A 21352-nucleotide genomic window follows, 5' to 3' on the forward strand; every position below is an offset into this window, starting at 1 on the left:
GTTAAGTGAATCGCATAGATAGTTTATATTGTTGTTTACTGATAAGTTATTAAATGTATATTTTTCCATGTACTCGGGAGACAACACGATTTAAGATTTGAATCAATACAAAAGGTTTAAAGATAAAAAAATATCAAGTTTTTCAGAATGTATTTCTGGTCAGAAGATTTCTTCAGTCCTCTGATCGTGTCCGTCTCTCACCATTAAAGTTGCGTCCTGGTCTCGCGTTCTAGCTCTTTTTGTTGTTGTCTGCTTCAGATCCAAACCTGACACTGACACCGTGCACTGTAACAAACACTGTAACTCTGTAAGTCTGTTTATTGATGCTGCTGTTTCTCAAAGATGTCATTCACGGGCAGCTACAGTATTATCAGAGTAAGTGGGTATCATGAACACTCATAATCCTGGATCTTTATATTTTGGAATGTGGAACCTTTTTATTTTGGTAAACAAGGGAAATTATTTATTAGATTCAATAAAATGCAGTACTACAAACCAGAAGATAAAACCCTGCTCTTTATTTTGTAATCACTCGTGCACGTAGGTTGATGTTAACTTTTAGTCAACACATAGACAGACGTGGTAAATTAACATTTTTACTACTACAACATAGTCATACAAATCTACCAACAGCAGAACTCTAAGATGAGCATTAAATCATCATATATATATATATATATATATATATATATAATAAAACCCCTTTAAGTGCATTTATAGTGGACACCATTTGTACATCAGCCATTCAATGTAGGTCTATTTTTATTTTTTAATTTCCTCTCTACAGATGTTTTATTGTTAGTGCTGTGATCTCACTGTAAACTACACTGTAGAGACACATCAGCTCAGCTGTGTCTCTAAAAGCTGCTCAGTATTGACATGCACTAACGTTACTATGGTAACCGAAAGGTCTCCCAATTTAACCAGGGCTAAAGGCCAAAGGACCAAAATCACACAGTGATCAGTACTTAAAAAATTTTAATATCTCAAAAGTTGACTTAACTCTTCCTAGAGGTTTTCCATGTACATTATGTACACACAACATTTACAGCAATGTGCTAAAATATTGAATGGAGACATGACAAAAACTATTTGAATGTAAATCCAGCCACCAAAATAGCAAAAGGCACTCGAAAACTTCAATGGCTTGAATTTAAAAAAGTTTAGTTTTGAGATCAAGAAAAAGGCAAATCTACTGAATAATTACACCATTGAGAATTTATTCAACAAGTTCCAATAGCAAAATTTGTGACAGTATGAACAAAACTTCTGAAAAACTCTTCTCAATAATGCCATAGGTTGCAATGTCTTTAACACAAAAGCCATAAAAAATAAAACTTTTAATAAAATATTTTAAACAAAATAATCAAGGTTTATAAATGTGTTTTTCAGCAGAATTTGTGACAAATAATGAAGAATTAACTAAATCCATTTTCACATATCTTTCAGTAAAGTTTTTGGAAGTTGTTTCAAATACAGTAGAGGACGTATGGACATTTAGTGTCTATAAATTCTTATCTTACTCTGTATTTGTTATTTACGGCCCCAAAACAAATCACTCAGCCTTGTGCCGAGAGTAGCATGTCTGCAGACTGGCATGGACTTGCTAAACATACATACGAACATTCATTTGATACAATTTAAATGAGAGCATTCCTTATTAGTATGACACATCTCAAGTGTCACTATTATATACTGAAATTTTTGGGGTCAGACGAATTTTATAGAAAGTGTCATGAAAGGAAAAAATTGAGAAGGGTCCTTTTCCTTCTATCATTTGGCCTTGTGTGTTCTCATCTAAAAGATTTGTGCAAATGTAATCTCCTATTCCTGGGCTTTGTTTCAAGAAGTCTTTACTTCTTGACTACTTGTTTTCATCACATGGAGTTCAGCTAAAGACAGGAGTAAACAGATGTTTAGAATATTTAACGGTAACTAACTCTACTGTGTTGTAAGTCAATTTCTTTTCTGCATGCAGCGCTAAAATGCTTCCTTTCACAAAGCACCAACATTAAAAAGTGATGTCTGATGGACACCTCTGTATGCAGGTATGTCTTTATATAATATAACCCAGTAACTACAAGCTGTTAGTAGAATTAGCAGAACATTTTAGTATTGAAAAAATAGGCTTTATACACTGTACACTGTATAGTGTATGTGTGAATACATTCATGTATCCATATTTACTGTATCAGTGCAAATAAACTCTTTAAACTTTTCTTCTACATATCTCATCCACAAGGACATAGCAACATCGTATGTAGTCTTATGAAAAACAAAGTGTACAGTACCTGTGTCCAAACAGAAACAGGGGATTGACATGTATATTAAAATACAAAAACACCCACACAAACACAAGCTACTAGCCTACATTTTGGCAACAAATAATTGAACCTTTGCCTCTTAGCAACAAAGAGCTTAACAGTAATGCCAAGTGATTATCAATTTCAATGGTATGATACTGTACACTGGTGCATTCAATACTGCACATAAATGTATGAAACGTCTTCTGATACAAAAATATTACTCTATAATGCAACAAAACTTTGCATTGGAACAAAAAATAGTCTATGAACACCAGAAGATAATCATGGTACAATACATAAACTATCAATACAAAGAAATAAATAACTTATAAACAGGTGCAAACAACAACAAAAACGTTTTTGCAATATTGCCTTTTCCGGACAAGATTCCCATTTTTACATTCTGGCTCAGCAGCACAGTTTCCCTTTCCGTCCATTTTAAGAGAAACAGACAGAAATCCTCATGTCTGTTCAGCAGTCGGCAGATGTCGGAGACACAGTGCCGTTTCTCCACGGGCGCACAGTCATCTGCTGCCTCCATGTGGACAGTAGCTTCACCACTTGTAAATGTCAAAACTGTTCCTCTGTCTAGCTGATCTTTTGCAGCAGTTTCTCTTCAATCAGTTCAAACTGCACACTGACTGACATTTCCGCGATGAACTGGTCACATCCTTCCTTGGTCACCTGTTTGCAGTATCGCAGGTCGATGTGACATATGCTTCCGCATCGTTTGAAATAGGTCAGCGACTGGTCGGTGACCCTGTTACAAACTGCACAAGGAGAAATGGGATTAGAAGGAGAAGATGATGCATAATGGGTCACCTGTACTGACAAAAGCTATGACACATATGGATTAATCAACCCTAGGACATGAAATCCAAAGGCCCTATAATGGTGAGGAGGACCGCTGCACACAACAGGAGGCAAAAACATAGATTTCTTTCAGATGTTTCCATAAATGTTCCTTTGTTTCACAACTTTTAACAGTTTTTTAGAGCAAGCATAGAACCTGATAACTTTTAGTATTTTCCAATGAACAATTAATTTTTTTTTTTTAGGTAATTTACTACTTTTGACAGAATAGGAAGAAATAACACCACAAAACATTTCATCAGCTTCTTAGTTCAAGCCAAAAATCTTCTTGATAGTAGAATTTAATGCAGGAAAACTTAGAAGATGGGAAAGCAGAGAATGTTATGTACTGGTGGGAGGGATCTCTAATTAGCATTTATTGGACTAATTTTAGCCCTTCAACTACAGAATATGATACTTTAATGCATCTAACAAATTCAAACTTCCGCCATGACAGAGAGTGAATCAAATGTAGGTATATTTACAGCCAACAAAGACCGGCTTGCACCTGACAGGTTGATGTCAGTGAGCGAGTCCCTGGTGGTCGTCCCTGCAGCAGTCAAGATGTTGACGGACTGGTCAGTCACATGGTTGCAGTAGCTGAGATCTAGCTTGGATAACAAGGGCATGTAACGAATGATGAGGCGCAGAGATGTGTCCGTTATGTCCAACCCTGCCAGACGCAGGTCCTCCACATTACGCAGCTTACTCCTGTTGTCTAACTGACCTACAAGGTTTATTTATAAAAGAGGACAGGAGAATAATAGTGGGACAGAGAAAAAAAAATTGATTTACTGTCAATTCATTTGTGCACGGGAATTAACCTTTCCTGGTAAATGTGCTTTTTAGTAGTTCACATGATAATAAATATACATATAAATAATATATACCTGGTCTGTTATCTGTCGGAGGCGATAACAGATCCCTCATCTGGGCGTCCTTCAGTCCCTCAACCCACTGAACATCCAGAGTCCGCAGAAGAGGACAGCTGGAGGTGCAAAGAGCAGACACTGCCACCCAGGAGCATCCCGACAGCAGCAGCACACGCAGACCTGCAAGGATCGCCAAGGCATACAAAATGTCCTGCTAAATCAAGCCACATTTGTTTTGCTCTTTTTCCACCCCTCTGAGGGGTGCTGGCAACAAGCAGCAGCACACAAGTTTTCTGCAGATGTATCTCATATTCGGCCTCATTGACAAATGTGTCCTATTTTTAAGGTTTTTCTTTCTCCAGAGTTTCAGTTGATCTGAGGTCACAAAATGATAATATACGCAGTTGTGGTGAGTATTTCTATCTAATTAACCTTGTGATCCAACAAACAGATTTATAAGTAACACAGAGCTTTTCTGGAATAACACTCACTTTGATCCGTTTACTATCTTTCATGCCATAGAATAAGTGTGTAGGGAGAAGGGCCTGCCCAGTGAGACTGCATTTTTAGGCTTTTGACTCCCTTTTGTCCTCGGCTTCATGAAATATTTAAAAAACGCACAAATACACAACACTGTCATCTTGAGCACTCTATTTTCCATCTTATCTCTTATACTGCCCGTTTATAAAACCAAACACAGAGAATTGCTTCTCTGGCTGAATGTATTAACCTGGCAGTCTGTTGATAAGCCAGCTGAGTTGTTTCTTGGAGATGTTGGTCCAGCTGAGGTCCAGAGCCACTGGCTGTCTCCGAATGATACCGCTCAGCATGAGTGGTGTGATGGACTTACAGCGGTTTAGATTGATGTGCTTCCAGAGCCTCTTGTCACAGCACCTGGTGAGACACGCATTTGATACTTTCATCGAAATGCTGTGAGATGAAATATGGAGGACGAATTTTCAACTCCACGGTGCGTCTTGTACTCACCATCTGTTCCAGGTCCTGCAGACACGCATGCACACACAAAGATCTCTGTGGGTCAAGTGACTGAATACCGCCATCCACATTTCTCGTCGCATCACATGAGCTTCACCGTCCGTCAGAGGCAGTCTATCTGGGGGAGGGCTGATAGGAGGCGGCCGGATCACATGGCGCTCCATTTGGATACATTTTGGCGGTGAGCGGCAGGGGAGTGGCCGGGGGCATATTGGTGTGATTGGTGTACTTCTGTTCCAGCTGAGAGGCGAGTAACCCCGTGGTGTCCCGTTAACTTCCCGCCCACGATGTCGCAGCCAGTCCCCCAGGTCACTACTGCCATTATTAAGAGGCCATCGAGGCTTTTGGTCTTCCACATCATTCTCAGGCTCAGATTTTATTTGCCTGTGGTTTTGATTAGCCAGGCAGTCCTCTGTTTTCAGAGGACGTCTGTTTTGATTGGCCAGACCTTCTTCCATTTTAATGGCCTTACGGCTTTGATTAGTGGCTGAGTCCTCTGTTTTCAGTGGTTTACGGTTCTGATTGGTCACAGAATCCTCGTTTTTCATTGGTCGCCGGTTGTGATTGGCCGAGCTATCCTCCGTCTTCACTGAACCGTGGTTCTGGTTGCTCAAACAGTCTTCTGTCTTGGGAATATCTTGATTGAACTCTTTGCTCAGCTCTTTGTTGGGGAGGCGTCGGCGCTGATGGCGAGCCTTAAGCTGAGCAGAGCTCCTCTCCTGTGCATCTCCTGATTCACTGCTTGGCCCAGCTCTGGGGGAGTTGGAGGACTGCTCATTTTCTCTGGCTGCAGATGTCCTCAGCAGTGGACTTAACATGACCTTGCCTTTGTCCTCTGCACTACTGTCTCTCTCCTTTGTAAGTCGCTCCACATCTTCCTCCTCCTCATCTTCCTCGTGTTCCTCATCGTCATACTCGTTTTTCTCCTTTAAAAGAATCCTGTCCAAGGAGAATCCATCTTCTTCGTTGTCATCCTGATCGTCGTCTTCGTCACCATGGTCATTCTCTGTCTTTATTTGACGCAGCAGCTTTGGTGTCACAGGATCATCCATTTTCTTTTTCTAAAAAAGAATGAGAACATAATTATTTCTTAACAGGATTGTCAGTTTATCAGTGTGAATTTTAGAGTACTCTGAAGTTTTTCATATGTGACTTTTACTGTATATTCCATTTCAAGATAATTAAGGGATATTTATGAAATACTGACACATTCCAATCAACTTTTTAATTAAAAATAGAAAAAAATTGGTCCTTGAAATCCTCTAGGCCATTGTCTGCATATCAAGCAAATTGATACAGGGCCTTGACCCAAAAGTGGCTAGAATGATTTACATATTTTATACAGTTCAATTCCTCTCTTCTCAGAGTTTCTGAGTCCCTCTGAGACTCCTAAGTCATGGTGAGCTCCACAGCTGTTTGCTTTCTGCTGCTACAATATGGCCTGCTGGACCAACTGCAGATGCTAATCCCACCAAAATCTGAACTATATCCGTCTAGCTATCACAATACAAACAACGTAAAGCATATTCCACATTGCTCTGATGAAATGATTGGAAATTACCAAGTGTGGCATTTTATTACTGTGCACAACAAAGGTGTGTTGTTAACCTCGGAAGCACCCATCACATCGTATGAGATTCTTTCTTCAGTGTAACTGAGAAGAGTACAAACAGATGAAGGTCTTACTTTCTTTTTCATAATTACAGGCTCATCATTGGTGTCAAAAAGTTTTCTCTTTTTCCTTAGTGGATTGTCCTCAAGCCTTGGCCGTGGCATACCATCGAGAGAGAGCAAAGGGGGGCGTTTCTTTGGAGGCTCTTCATCTTTCCTCTTGGGGATTTCTTCCCTTTCTGCTTTTCTCTTCACAGCAGATGTGGTGGTCAAAGCAGTAACAGTTGCTGTAGCCACCATGGGGGGATCAGGCTCCTCTTTTGAATCCCGGTTTAAGCGTGGTTCTTTCAGCAGCGAGCCGGGAAGGTTTGATGCATACTTAAACCCAGGCCCCCTTTTTTGCTTTGAGGCCAAAAGGGTTAGAAAAAAGATAGCACAACTTTATTTTACTAGTTCTGAGATTGTGAGAAATATTTAAATATTCAGTCATTTCATGATTCAAAGTCATACAGAACAACGTCCACACAGATGCTTACTTTCCCTGTTTTCCCAGCATGGTTGCATTTTGGGCACTCCCAGCAGTTTGGCAACTCATCATTGACGACTCCATTTGAATCTTTTACCTGAACAAAAGAGGCGCATAGAGATTTTGTAATAATGGAAGACAAGTATAAAGGAATGCTCAATCATGCTCAATCGTTCTAAGAGCAACATTTACAGTGGGATTTTTCACTGCACTAATAAGTCACCTTAAGACAGTTTGGATGAACAATCTCGTTGCAGATGGAGCACTCCATGAGCATAAGGTTAAATTTTTCCTCCTCGTCCTCCACAGTGTCTTCTTTCCCTGCCTCTCCACAGACCAGACACACTGCTGTGTGTGGCAGGACAGGCTGCAGAAAACACACAGAGGAGAAAATAAGGTCAAATCACATCCTCTTTTAGAACTCTTCCGTTTACCCAAACTAGCTAATCTACACTTCCTACTTTGTCATTTAATATACATTTGTTAAAGGTGCTATTTCAATGCTGCACTAGCTATCTCCAATGTCTTATGTACACTACCTGTGGGCTAAAAAGCATACAGACCCTGTGATTTATGGAAATGTGATGCAAAGCATATTACCATGATTTCACAACATTTCAATGTCAAGGCCTGTAATCACCCACTCACAGAACTCCACTAAGTAGCCAGAAAATTTTATTTACATATTTTTTTATTTTTCATTTTTGCTGAAAACATTCTGATCATTTTTATCAGTATATATTTACTCTGAGTTCAATATGACACGGACTTAACAACTTCCAGCTTGTTGTGCATAATTAACACTGAGCATGTGTGGTGCAGTATGTAATGATGAACTGTGGAGTACACTTATCTCTGAGTATTGCGCTGAACCAGTGAAAGCAGCATCAGAACCAGCTTAAGATCACAAGAGTGGAAGATGGGACAGATTCCAAGTCTCTGACTTTAAAGTGGCCAATCATTCAAGCTTAATCTATCTTGTTGTCTTTATGCCGTCTATTGCAGAAATAATTAAACCCAGACCCCTTTACATGTCTCTATCCATGGTGCTGAAACATTCAAGCGCACTCTCCATAGTCATCTTCAGGTTCTGCTACCAAACTTCTACCACTGGCATCGCTTGACTTTATTATCATTACCTTTGTGGCCATGAAAATAAATGGAGAATAGTTAGTACCCATACCAGTTACCACAGCAACCACCTGGTTGCTATTTGTGCTGTCCTAGCAACCATTTTTAAACAGCCTAGTAACAATCTCTCAACCATATACACACCCAACGATTAAAGGGAAGCCACAACTGCTAAGAATATACCAATGAGACAATATTGAGATTTTGAGGTTCCTTATGCTAAGCTAATCAGCTGAAGGCTGTAGCTACATGTTAAACAAACAAAAACAGAATGTACTGTATTTCCCAAAATGTCAAACTGTCATTCCTTAGATCCATCACCAGAAAATTCAGAGAGGACAACAGAAACAGGGAACTTACTGCAATGCACTGCCTCATGATGCAGGATTGTTTCATACGGCCTGGCCCTCCGAACTTCTTCATGTCTTTACAAAAGTGGCACTCTCCACACTCGGTCCGCAGGCATGCCTCACACTTCCGACAGCGGGTCCTTCTCCTCCTGGCACCAGATGTTCCCCGACTAGCTGACAGCTTGACTGCTGATGCAGGAGAAGCTGCCATCTTAGGTTTCGGCCGATTGGGAGGCCGGGGCTAAAAGGATAAAGAGGATATAGTGTCAAGCACCTAAAACTATGAGCAAAAAGTTGATGAATTTGTTTGCTGATGAAGTATAAGGGAATTCTTTTTATTTCTATTATTCTTCTACATTTTATGCTACTAAAAATACATATAAACACATAAAATATATACAAGTATAATAATGAATGTGCAGTCGTAAATTTATAGAAATAGTGTGAAGCTAATTCAAAGCATGCAGTTTGCAAAACTGTATGTGGCATATTTTTATTGTCAAAAAAAAAAAAAAAGGCTTAAGTTCACGGTCCTCATTTTACTGTGTAGAAGCATGTCAACAAAAGTAGATCTAAATATATACATATTATAAATTATATCAGTTTGATCATTCAGTGATTTAGATTTATAAGTAAAAGAAGAAATGAAGCACCTTAATCTGATGCTCTGCACTGCTTAGCATTTCATTTAATAATGTTGCCATGGCCCAATAATAAGGACTTAATCATGGTATATAATAATAATATAAAGACCGACATATCATACTAATTTTAGCTGGGGTCAGTGTTATGCTGGATGTAAGTGGTACTGCCTGCTCCATTCTATGCTCTTTCTGATTTCTGGTCTGGTCAATGCTTCCAAACACATACATGTTAGAAAGATGGGAAATAGCATTGATTGACTTATGTTACATATATAATGTATATTTTTAAAAAACACACCTGATCATAACATGCTGTTTAGAAACATATTATTCATTGCTGTTAAAGTGCAAGATCCAGGAGAAAACAAACACATCAAGAACGTCCCCAGAGTAGTCTTCCAGATTTAGCACTTCACTTGCTTGCATTTTCCTACTTCAAAGAGAAGCTGCACTTATGGCTACATTTCACACATGGATCACTAGGAGCCATCATTCTGTGTTAGGGGGCGTGCAGACAGATTTATAACAGTGCACATTAAATGTGCTCTATTTAATAGGAGTGGGTAATAGAGATGAGATGCCTTTGATCTGCATCATTATTGCTCTTGTGTTATATAGTTTGCTCCTTTCCAAGTTCAGAACACAACCACAACAATGTATTTTTAACATGAAAACCACATGTCAAAATGCTGCCAACTATGCCACGTGAGGAAATGCGTGAGATGAAATAAATGAGAACGCAGAGTGAAAAACACTGCAGCTCTTGGAAATGAAGATCAGATTTCTTTAGTTACATCGGCAGTGCAGATTTTCCTAGCGTCAGCATAGCAACAGCCACGTCCCATTCCCTAACCGAACAGTCTATGACACACAGACTTGTAACCAATAAGAACTGTAATGAGACCCTCTAACAGAAAAAGAAAGCAGCCCCAATCTTAGGCATATTACAATAATTTATTCTAACAACAGCCATGAAAAAGGCATTCAGATATGTGGTTACCAGACAGGATTAGAGTGAAATATTGGGGAGGGGTAGGTTGGGCGTGGGCAGTCTGTACTGTACTATTCTGTTCTGGGGGTATTCAGAAGGATTATAGACAGGAGGATCACTGAAATGTAACCAGAGATCCCAGAAAAAGAAACCCAGCACTGTAGCTAAAGCACCATATTGTGTAATGCTGCCTCTGTATGGTACAAGAGTCGGACAACAGGTCCAAGTTATGATCAATCTGCTGTTGTCAGAGTACATTAACTGGCAGGTACCCATTGTGGGGTACGCTACCTTAATGATTGCTCTGTTACACCTGGAACTTGAACTGCATGTTAGGGGGTCAAATTCGATATGACAGAAAGAAAAAGATTTCGGACTACTGTCCCTATCTTCTCATAAATCCCCTCTAAACCCCCTACTGTCTGCTAAGGGGGTGATCACTGAAGCAGATATCCCTCTGACAGAATTAAATTACGATGTCAATAAAGAGGTTAGCAGCAATGTTATGCCTCTCAGTTTAAGTGACTACCCTCTTAGGTAGTATTAGGTAATGTCTTAGGTTATAGTCCACTGGTAGCACTGGTAGTCTTTAGTTAAGCCACACACACATCAATAAAGAATATAGTGTATGTATGTGTCCCTCTTCGTACAACAATAAGGACACTTCAAGTGACCATTTAGTAATTCTTTGGCTCTTCAGTGCTCATTCATCTGGCAATCATTATGAGAAGCAGACTCTTATGTTCACTGACACAGCCTTGGCAACTCTTGAGCTACTGTGGAGAACAGTAGAAATCAATTATTGTAGTGTACTCAGCATCACTTTAAGCACAATAAGGACAGCATGTACTGAGCACAGATTGGAAAAACAATTGGATGAACTGTTTTGCCAATCAGATAGCTGAATATAGCAGAAATACACAAGATGTCTACACGAATATGAACAGTTCCCCACCACATTTTTATAACGTGTTTCAAATTATTGTGATCCAAGTTCATTATTTCCTTTTACATTGTCTTAGAATATGTATGGAAACAACTGACTTGGCAAAAAATTGTTCCCATTTCCTAGATGTTCTTCCTTCTAGGAACATGTTTTTCCTACATGTTCCCAGAAGGTTTACTTTCCTGTTTAGCTTTAGAGATGGCATATGTTGTCAAGCTGATGCTGCACAACTTGTGATTGCTCCAGTGCATGATATGTAGGATTTCAGCCCAGATTTTACTTGTGAGACAACATATTACAAATAAACTCCAATTAAAGCTCTGGTGTGTATTGTTCCTCAGAAACGGTGAACACTGGTTTAACCACTGGATTAAATAACAGCAATGGTTTTAGTTAAGGTAGGTAGGTAGGTAGGCAGGTATTGTGGAAGGTGAAAAAATTCACAGTTTTTTCAGATTGTCACTAGATGTTCAAGTGTTAAGAGTATTTGGCTTTTGGGCTACACTGCATGAACTCTAAAGAGTTACTAAGTTTGCTGTAAATATCTTTCATTTGAGTTCAAAAAGCTGTGACATCAAAAACAGGTGTATTCATGTCACTGAAACAAGCTGATATTAAATGCTTGATGGTATTTGTCAAACTACAAAGAGAAAATAAATGTTTTTTAAAATCAAATGCATAAAATTAATGTAAAGGGGTGTGGTTCAGAGTTACATAAGAGAAATATCTAAATTAACAAACACATTTCTTGCTGTGTAAGCAAATCACATCTGAGATGGAGCTGACATTCAACAATATCAAAATATCATTTTTAATGACTGCACTCTCTTAAACACTTACTGGCGCAATAATTTTTTTTCTGTTCATGAACATCCGCTGCTTTTGCAATAAAACCATGAAAGATTAATTCCCTGCATCTACATGAATTCCCATTACTCTGCTTCTCTCCTTTCAAACAACCAATAGCAGCCCTGAGGCTCTGAGCTATACAAACACAACCCTCTCCTGATGGCTGGCTTTACCTGACAAAAACACACAAGGATGCACACACAAACAGAAACAGAAAACCTACCAACAAAAAAGAATAACAAAAACAAAAGGCAAAAATCAAAGACCAAGCTCAAAAGGCAGGCTGACTCAATGCATTTCTCTCCAGGTAGCTCCATTTCCTCGCTGCCCTGTGATGCTGAACGCTGATCTGTCTGGCACAAGCATTCCTCTGGTGGCCTCTCTATGCCTTCCTGCAGGGGATTGATGTGCTAACCTGCTCAGAGTCTGAGTCGTAGTCCTCATCATCAGCGCTCAGCGACATGGCCATGGCTGGTTTTCACACACCGTCCAGCTCACAGCAAACTGACATGGCTGCAGTCTCCTCCTCCTTGTACTCCTGCTACTGCTGTCTGGCCTACAGCCCTCCCTCCTGCTCCAAAGCTCCACAGCTCCACAATACCACAAGCAGATGTAGGAAAAACAGACAAGCCTGCCTCATTAATATGGATCAACTCCCTGTAAAAGAGGAGGGGCAATGGGGAGAAAATGGCCAATGGGAGGCTGCTGTGCATCAGATATGTGCTGGGGTTTTCTGCCTCTAGCCAATAGGAAGAGAAAATGCAGAAATTATGTTGTCATATTCATGATGAGCACCACAGGAAGAGGAGCAGGCTCTGCACAGCCAATAGAGCCAGATGGCATCTCATTACAAAAGGCAAACACAAAGAGGCCCAACAACCAGCAGCTGGGCTTTAGAAGGATGGGTGGGGGTTATCCAGAGGCTCCACAAAACCAATGGAAATCACTTCCATACATTCATATGCATCCCATCCCATCCCATTCTTCCTCTTTGCAAGGCTTATCTGCCTGTTAATAAGGTTAGGTGTTGTATGGATGATTAAATAGTTGCAGACAATTAAAATCAGAACGATATATAAAACATGAAATATAGTCATACTCTGACACTTACCAATTAAACTATCCAAACATTTTGCCACGAGAATATAATGTTTTCTTCCCCATTATTTTTGCACATTTTGCACACATTTATTTTCCTTAAATCAGAGAACATTTACAACTAAGAGAATCTGTGCCTCACTTAAGTAATTAGTATTCCAACTTTCTATGTGGGGCATTAATGAAAATCAAAGAGGTAAAAGGTATTATTAAAATGATCTTTTATCTTTTCTTGTCTCATTTGCATAATGAAGGCAGAAACCTTAATGTTGATCCTCAGCTCAGCTCAAGGCTCAATGAAATCACAGGAGAAATGATAGAGATATCAAGACACACAGGCACTTTGGGTCTGTAGCTGTTTAACATTCTTACAATGTCACAGCTTCACATCCACTTTCTATTTGGCAGTATAGCAAGGTTATCCCCAAAAGTCACATAGGTGATGAGCATCAACCCAGACTAAGACATGACTGAGAATGTCCTTTCCTTTTTAATTACCTGTCATAAATACAGCAACTACTGATTTCTGCAAACACCCAAGCCAGCTATCAAAAATGCTGATACCAATTTGAGCTCCAAGTCAGCATGAAATGTGCGACCAAAAATTAAAGCTATGATGTGGTGAGGTGTGGATCTGCCAAAGGTCGAACATAAGTGTCATATAGCTTTTTCTCATTGTAATCAATGTTCTGTGTTTATATATCTACAGTTTACTTCAAACAAACAATTGTTTTGTGATCCTGTGCACAAACTAAATTGTATGTGACATGTATGTTGTGTGACAGCATAATATAATATGTTCAATGTGTTCTGGGGGAGATGTGGGGTAAATAATAATAATAATAATAATAAAAACTCATTTTATATTTCTTTAGGCAATCATGTGGCCTTTTAACTGAAAATAATGCAAATAAATACAACTACTGCTCTAGGGAAGGAGTGCAATGTTTGTTAAAGCAAGACAGTGAACAGAGCGTAAGAGGGAGATGGAAGCACCAAAACTGTACTGATTTGTAACCATTTAAAAAAGAAAGTGTTTTTACTATTACTGTTTTTTAGTTGCCACTAGTAAGATTAATCTGCTGACTGTGGCTGCATCATCACCTCTGTAACCCCTTTAAAATAATTTCTTTAAGATGGATGCTTAAAAGTAAAAGGCTTTACTTGTGTTTTTGACATTTGTCACACAATGACATCGTGTTTTTGAAATTTCACAAATCCTAACGTCTTAGATGAAAAGTCAAGCAACAGGTGTGTAATATCAATGTGCAAGTGATCAATCCCCAATCAACTTCAATTAAAAGCCAAAAGTAATTAGAATGTGTCACAATGCTCCTGGTATATTCTTACCTTTATAATTTTCTTAGGCCAGTACACCACAGGAAGTCCAGTAATCGCCAATTTGGGGTCATCGTCAGAATGTTCTTTTAAGACAACCTGAGTGGCCACAGAGGATATCAAAAAGTAAAAACAAACTATGTGATGCCTATTATGTAAATCAATGCATGTAACTCAATTAAACTCCTGTCTGACTTTGGTTTTTTTTTGTGTTTGTTTGTTTGTTTGTTTGTTTCTTACCTTCATGTCCTCCAGCAGAGCTTGTGCATTTTCTATTCCCTCTGGGACACATTTCTTATTTTCAGGGAGTGAGTCCAGCTTCTCGACCAGTATCCTCAGTCCACTCAGTTCATACTCTGTCATATGAGTCCATTTACTCTGAGGCTCTGAAGCCGGGGAGTCAGAGGGCGTTTTGGGGAAATCTAGAGAAGTAGAGCCAAGATTACAGCTGTCCTCAGAGTCAATAGATAAAACGGTTTTGATGTGCTGGCCCCTTCCATTGTCAGGAGAGCAGGGGCCATCCTGAGTGACTCTCTCTATTTTGTCACCCTGGTCCTCCCTCACTTGAGTCTCACATGAGTCCTCATTCATGTCCTGGCTCCTTGAGTCAGAAGAGGGGCTTTCTGTGTTTGCTTTCGTCTCATAGTCTGAAGGAACCAAAAAAGTGAGAAATTGTTATAGAAAATGATTTAATTCATAATAATAATAAAAACAACAGAGAACCGGAGTGAATTTTATATCCAACAGTAAGAGGAACTTTAAGAAAAGGTTGTTGAAGAGCTTTTCCTTCGTTCGTTCCTGTGTTCATAGCTTAACAAGTGCCAATTGGTCTTCTATTAAAAGATGACACTGCCTCTTTTTCCAGTTTACATTGTCAAAGACAACCTCATGTTCTGTAATCCCACCCCTTCCAATATGATGATCTCACAGACTTAACAAGGTTTGATTCATGAAAAGAGGGCTTAAGTTCACGGATGGAGTAACACAATTCTTCGATTTAAGGAGGTGAAAAAGCTGTTGCAGCAGAGCAGATGGAGATCAGAAAAATTATTAATTATTAACAGCTAAAAAGACATTTAATAACTTGAGAGGGCTAATAACAACTGCAGTACAAGATTTTGCAGTGTATGAGACAAGGGATATATCAAAATGGCTGCATCACTAGATTATACTGACCCATTGGTGCAGGCTCTTTACGGATCTCCTGAGAGAGGTAGGACCGCTTAGTCAGGCAGTGCAGGTATCTCTCCAGGACATACCAGCACATCTCATAATAGAAGGGAAAACGAAACTTGGAATGAACCTGAAAATGGGGACAATAAAACATGTATTTACATGCATTCCAGTAATCTGGTTGTTATTGGTTATCTGTAGTAATCTGGTTTCCTAAATACCGTGTATTTAAAAACCATCTTTAGATGCTAGTGCTCTGCTTTGATGTGTGCATGTTTACTGCAAACTTTAGACACTGCTATGATGATGAGCCTCAGCCATATTTACCTGAAGCTATATGTTTCTATACTGCAGAACTGGTCCTCTTTTGGACACAAAATTAATGGGATTATAATTTTTTATTATACAGCAGAGAGAAGTGAGCTGTACTCATCAAACCATATAAACAGCATCTCTTTCCTCTCGAAGAAATCTCTCTGGTTTAATCTGTCTCCGACAGAGTTAAGTGTACAGCAGTGTAGATCAGTGTTCAGTCACATATCAGTGTAGACCTCTACCTTAGTCCTATTCTCTATCTCATGGATGGTGAGCTGCATGGGAATGTTAAAGCTGTGCAGAATGTTGCCGCCAAACACTAGTGTATCCTCAGGAGTGTAGACAGCATGAATCCACCCTTCATTTTAAAAAAGAGAAAAGTTCACATGATTATCTAAAAAGATTATAATAATTATATAGGATTCATGCAAACTCACCTAGCTGAATGTATTGTATAATGCTCAGTGAAAGCTTAGCGTTTCTGTTCTTTTAAGTGGCAGCTAATCTATTCCTGCCTGCTGCTTAAAAACAACCACGCCAACACACCAGATGGAATGAAGAAGGTGTATCCTTGCTTAAGCTCCACTCTCTGGCATCCATCAGCTCGATCTCCTAAGAAGACATCACTCTGCTTGCCTGACAAGACCCAGTCCTCATACAGGGCTAGGTTATGATTGGTTGGAGGAATGAGCCAGAACACCTGAAGAGAAGGAGTTATTCTTAAAGGTTATACAGTACAGTCCTGGCCAGGTTAGATGAAGCATCACCTCTGTAACTGCCGCACTCAACGTTTTCAGAAAAATTTCCACAAATGTTGTTAATTTCTCCTCTGAATGTGTGATAAAAATTTTTACTAATAAGTGGAGACACAAAATGTCCAGTAGAAGTTCGTTTGTAGAAGTTCAAATGAACTTACTTTCTGTCCCTTGAATACGTGATACCAAACTGAAGTTCCCCCAAAATCAATGTGGAAATCTGTGTAGCAGCCCTTCACACTCATTAAACAATACCTATAACACAGCAATTAAAAGACAAATTAATTAAAAAAATGCAAATTGGACAAAACACAAAGCACCGCTTTGCTAATAATAGAAACAGTAATCTCATTTATGTTTGACAAAACATTAGCGACCAATAAAAATCACCCACAAGAGCAATGTACCACAGAAAATTGTTCACAGTAGAACGCGGTTCCTCTGGAAATTAATTGGAGAATGATTAGCACTGTGGGACATAAATAAATTACCATTTTAGCTCCGTTTATCTGAAAAGATCTATGCACCGGGGTGTAAACAAGAATTTAAAAAGGGAAATCTTTACACGGTATGATGTGCATCTCACTGAGATGAGATCACTAGTTTTTTTTTTGTTTGTTTGTTTTTTTTTAACAAATATAGGGCTACTTAGGGGTTGTTGCCTCTGATTTTTACAAAACAACAGTTACATCATTTTTGACTGTTATGTAAGTTGGATGAATTTCCTTAATGTAAATCATCTGTGGTGACCTCATTTGTATGGCCATCAAGTTCATTCTAAACTAAAAATGAGACCACAGCTGGGCTCAAAAATATCTTTGGAGCAATAATTTGCATGTTAAATAAGAAAACTTCATTTATATTATAGAAGATAGTGGAGCAAAGGCATAAAAAAATATTTAGGAGTCCAATAAAACAGTTATTTTCATCATAAATGTACGTAGTCATTATTTTCACTGCTTGTAATACAAGTTGGAGATGCATAGCTAAAACATCTTCCTCAAGGCCACAAAATGTTTGTATTGCCTGTTTATTGTTTTTGACTTTTCATAACACATGTGCTTTAAAAAGAACTAAGAAAGGCTTCTCAGAACAATAAATCAATGTGTCAAATTAAATTTGTGCCTTATACTGATAGAGACAGAAAAAGGCTACATTGATTTTTTTTCTCACATCATAACAGTTAGCAATTTCCAAGGAATCTTAAAAAATATTACATGATGTATTTCCCACAGTTAAAAAAGTCTGACTTGGAAACATCCTAATTTTCAATTAAGTTCTGGTCCTAACAAGATGTCTGCACTAATATCAAGGATCCCTTGAAGAGCAAAACAGATAAAGTTCACTAGTCGGAACCAACAACTAGTGGACAAACTTGGGTGAAAACTGCATGTGTGTAATGATTAAAATGATGGTGGAAATCTGTTTATGAAGTAAGGACAACTGAAACTAATCTTTTGGTCTTTCATCTTGTTCAGCCTGGTACCTATCACAACCACAAGATTAACCGCAATGGCAAGCAGGAAATAAATATCATTTGGGTGATTATACATAGCTCAAAAATCTAAGTGAGGTCAGTGGGGTCTCTTTATAATGGGAGGAAATATGAACACCAAAGGTTGAAAGGAACAGCACATTTGGTTTTGATTCTTGGCTATGTACGGATGCTCACAGCAGACTGGCAGAGAGGTGTATGCCCAGTCAAAGCACAGCTGTTGTAAACCATCCTCCATCATCGAAACTCTGCTGCCTAGCAACAATCAAGAGCACTTACAGGGGGTGGATAACACCAACAGCATGAAGTGCTCTACACCAATGGAGCAATAGATGAGATATTCAGATGGGAAGAGACTTTATATTGGCTGCCAAGGAAGGAAAAATCTTATTCAAGTTTATTTTTCTTTCTCTACACATCATTTCTTTACTCATAGACTGCACAAAGGTCCAAAGAAGGTTTTATCAAAACAAAATAACAACTTAGTTTATTCATACCTTTGTACTTTAGGGTACTTCATCTCTGAGATTACATTGGTGGCTTCTGTTTGGCTTTCTTTCAGATTAGGAGGCCACATGTTGTCAACCCAGTCAACTTGATCCACCTGTGAGAGCAATCAAAACTCCACTTTTAGCATCCATGTCAGCATGCCAGTGTTGTTTGTGAATTTTTTATTTTTATATAGTGCCAGGTTCGTAACCTTCATACGATCTGTCAAAACACCCTACAATGAGGGTTATATTACCACTGTGGGTCGCTTGATGAGGTTCTCCAGCTTAGTATGACTGAACTCTAAACTGATGACATTGAAGAGTTTGTCCCGTTCTTCCTCTGGCGTCTCATAATATCGGACAAACTGAGCCATGCTCATTTCAGAGCCTTTCTGAGTACTCACATCCATGACATCCACAGACCGACGACTGCCTGCAAGAAGCAACCAGCACCATTGGTGAGATTAACTGAGGAGTGCTTCAAATGTCATTGACATTTTATACAATCTAACTGCAAGATGGAATAAAAAGACATGTAAAGAAAGAAAAGTTGTGTTGGTCTTAGTTTCCAATATGAAAAACTGCAGCATCTTCCTACATATATGTAATTAACCTTCTCATCCTCTAGGTGGAGCAACTTCACCCCAGTCATGCTCTCAGTCTTCACTTTTAATGCTGTATTTTAGTTTATTGGAGAATGAGTCACATTGAAAATTTGGCTGATTACACTCTTTAATACATTAATAACTGAAAATAAAAAGCGTGAAATACTTGATGGAAACTTGTGATTTTTTAAGTCCTACAAAGAGTGCCCTGCCCTAGGAGTGAGTGTGGACATGGAGATTCACTCCTGCATCATCATCCATCAAGTATATACTTTGAAAAACTAGTGGTTAATTAGTGGTAAGATACCCGTTTTCACTAATTAGTCAACATCATGACAAATCAAAAACATCGTTACTGGTATAACAAGATATACGTTCGTAATACTGTAACAATATTATAATTTTATAATTTTGGGGAGGCTGTCTTCATTCAGTGTGATTTATTCAAAAACAAACGACACATTTGTTGCAAAGAACTGTTGTATGGCATGACCATGATTGTGAATTATTCTCAATTATAATATTGAAAAGCTTTGTCTCGCACTAACTACGCAAGTAGTACTACAACAGCTCTTCTTCTCTGGTTTGGCAGCTGGAATGCCTGCCCCAGAAGTGAGATAAACCTAATTTCACTTTGTGTAATTGCTACTTCAGTAAACATTTAAGGACTAGTGTCAATGTGTGTGTTGTTTCCTTCAACTTACCAACTAAACCTTTGATTTCACTGACTGTAAACTCTGGATCAGGCATTCTATGCGAATCAAAGACAGTGGCAGATGATATTCAGTTATTCTGTTTCATGCATTGCCGATTTGTAAAAAGCATTAATATGAAGTAAGTCCTCTCAATGATTACTCTTAGGCACTATGGGTGAACAGACAAAACAGGCTTCTCACCTGATGCCGAGTCCAGCTTTCTCTTTAAAGATGAGCGGGATCCTGAGAGCCTCCTTTTGCACATACTCATAAGTAAAGTCTGCAATACAGAGGGCGTGTGTTTTATTTTATTTCATTTTTTATAAAATAAACATGCATAGCAATATCAGTGGCAATGGCTGATCATAGGGAATTATCTTACTAAACTTACCTTTACCCTCCATCAGGTGGACAAAGTTTGCGCTGTAACTGTCACTGACGAGCTTTTCCTCGACACTGAAACCTCTGATGTTTGTAATTTCCTCAACATCGGACAGATCTTCGTTTTCGTCGTACATCCTCCGGCAGATGGAGCGCTGCCATTGAAAACGAGATGATTTACATGAGAAAACTGAAGCACGCGTAGAGAGCGAGCTCACACGGTCACAAAGGGCCCAGTGTGTGTGCAAACACTGCGTGTGACTGACAAAGTGGAAGGACTGCACATTAATTTACTCCGAAGTTTAAAACTGGATCAAGGTGGAAGTTTTACTCAATAACAACGTGTTACTTTACTGCAGTAAATAACCGATAAACGACACTTGTCCCGGCTGAGGACAGCCGTTTTTGTTGGCGATAAATGTGAAATATTTGCAGGATTTCACTGAATTGGATGTTGGTTTATGTTGTTTGCACCAACAAGCGCTCGCTTAAACTATCGGGGGAAACGGAATAAGTTATAAAAATCAAAAACACCAGGCCTATCGTTAGTCCCTTGTGGTCTCTGACTTGGGCAGTTTTAATGACTTGACTGATATCCCAACGCTTGCAGTTGCAAACGTTAGCTTAGCTAACTAATTAGCTCGCTGCCAGTCTGGTTTCATAAGCTAACGTTAACACGGCAGATGGTACACACCAGCCTGCGTCCAGATTCAGCACACGTCTCTGCGGGCTGAGCCATCGTCTCTTGCGGGTGTTTTCCAGCCACTCAGTTTCGGGAAAGCATCTTCGTGCGTGGCGAAGTTAAAGCAGCACTTTAGCTACACGTTTTTCAGGTTCAAAACAAGGGAACCATGTTTTGTGTATTACGTCACCGCCAGGAACCAAAACATTGTAGGACGGCGTCACTGCATGTCAGTCCACCGCTTTTCATC

At 39.1% G+C, this 21352-nt stretch overlaps 1 protein-coding gene across 3 annotated transcripts; it reads right to left on the reverse strand.

The window, feature by feature from the left end:
• Window positions 1–1009: 1009 nt before the first annotated feature.
• On the reverse strand, window positions 1010–21291 carry kdm2bb (lysine (K)-specific demethylase 2Bb). Of its 3 annotated transcripts, none has more exons than XM_029515212.1 (21): window positions 21115–21290; window positions 20431–20575; window positions 20241–20319; window positions 20049–20095; window positions 18994–19172; window positions 18746–18852; window positions 16915–17008; window positions 16545–16698; window positions 16241–16356; window positions 15687–15813; window positions 14751–15157; window positions 14523–14609; window positions 8655–8885; window positions 7387–7530; window positions 7174–7260; window positions 6713–7039; window positions 5018–6087; window positions 4761–4924; window positions 4049–4210; window positions 3667–3885; window positions 1010–3076 (listed from the first exon to the last, which is right to left on the reverse strand). In XM_029515212.1, the coding sequence occupies exons 1-21, from the start codon at window positions 21157–21159 to the stop codon at window positions 2895–2897; spliced, it is 4173 nt and encodes a 1390-aa protein (XP_029371072.1). In that variant the 5' UTR covers window positions 21160–21290; the 3' UTR covers window positions 1010–2894. The 3 variants fall into 3 exon arrangements, with proteins under 3 accessions (XP_029371072.1, XP_029371071.1, XP_029371073.1); XM_029515211.1 differs by having other exon boundaries at window positions 6713–7048; XM_029515213.1 differs by having other exon boundaries at window positions 2904–3076; window positions 3644–3885; window positions 6713–7048; window positions 21115–21291.
• Window positions 21292–21352: the final 61 nt, after the last annotated feature.

Source organism: Echeneis naucrates, chromosome 12 (assembly GCF_900963305.1).
Source record: "Echeneis naucrates chromosome 12, fEcheNa1.1, whole genome shotgun sequence".
NCBI classification, from domain to species: domain Eukaryota; kingdom Metazoa; phylum Chordata; class Actinopteri; order Carangiformes; family Echeneidae; genus Echeneis; species Echeneis naucrates.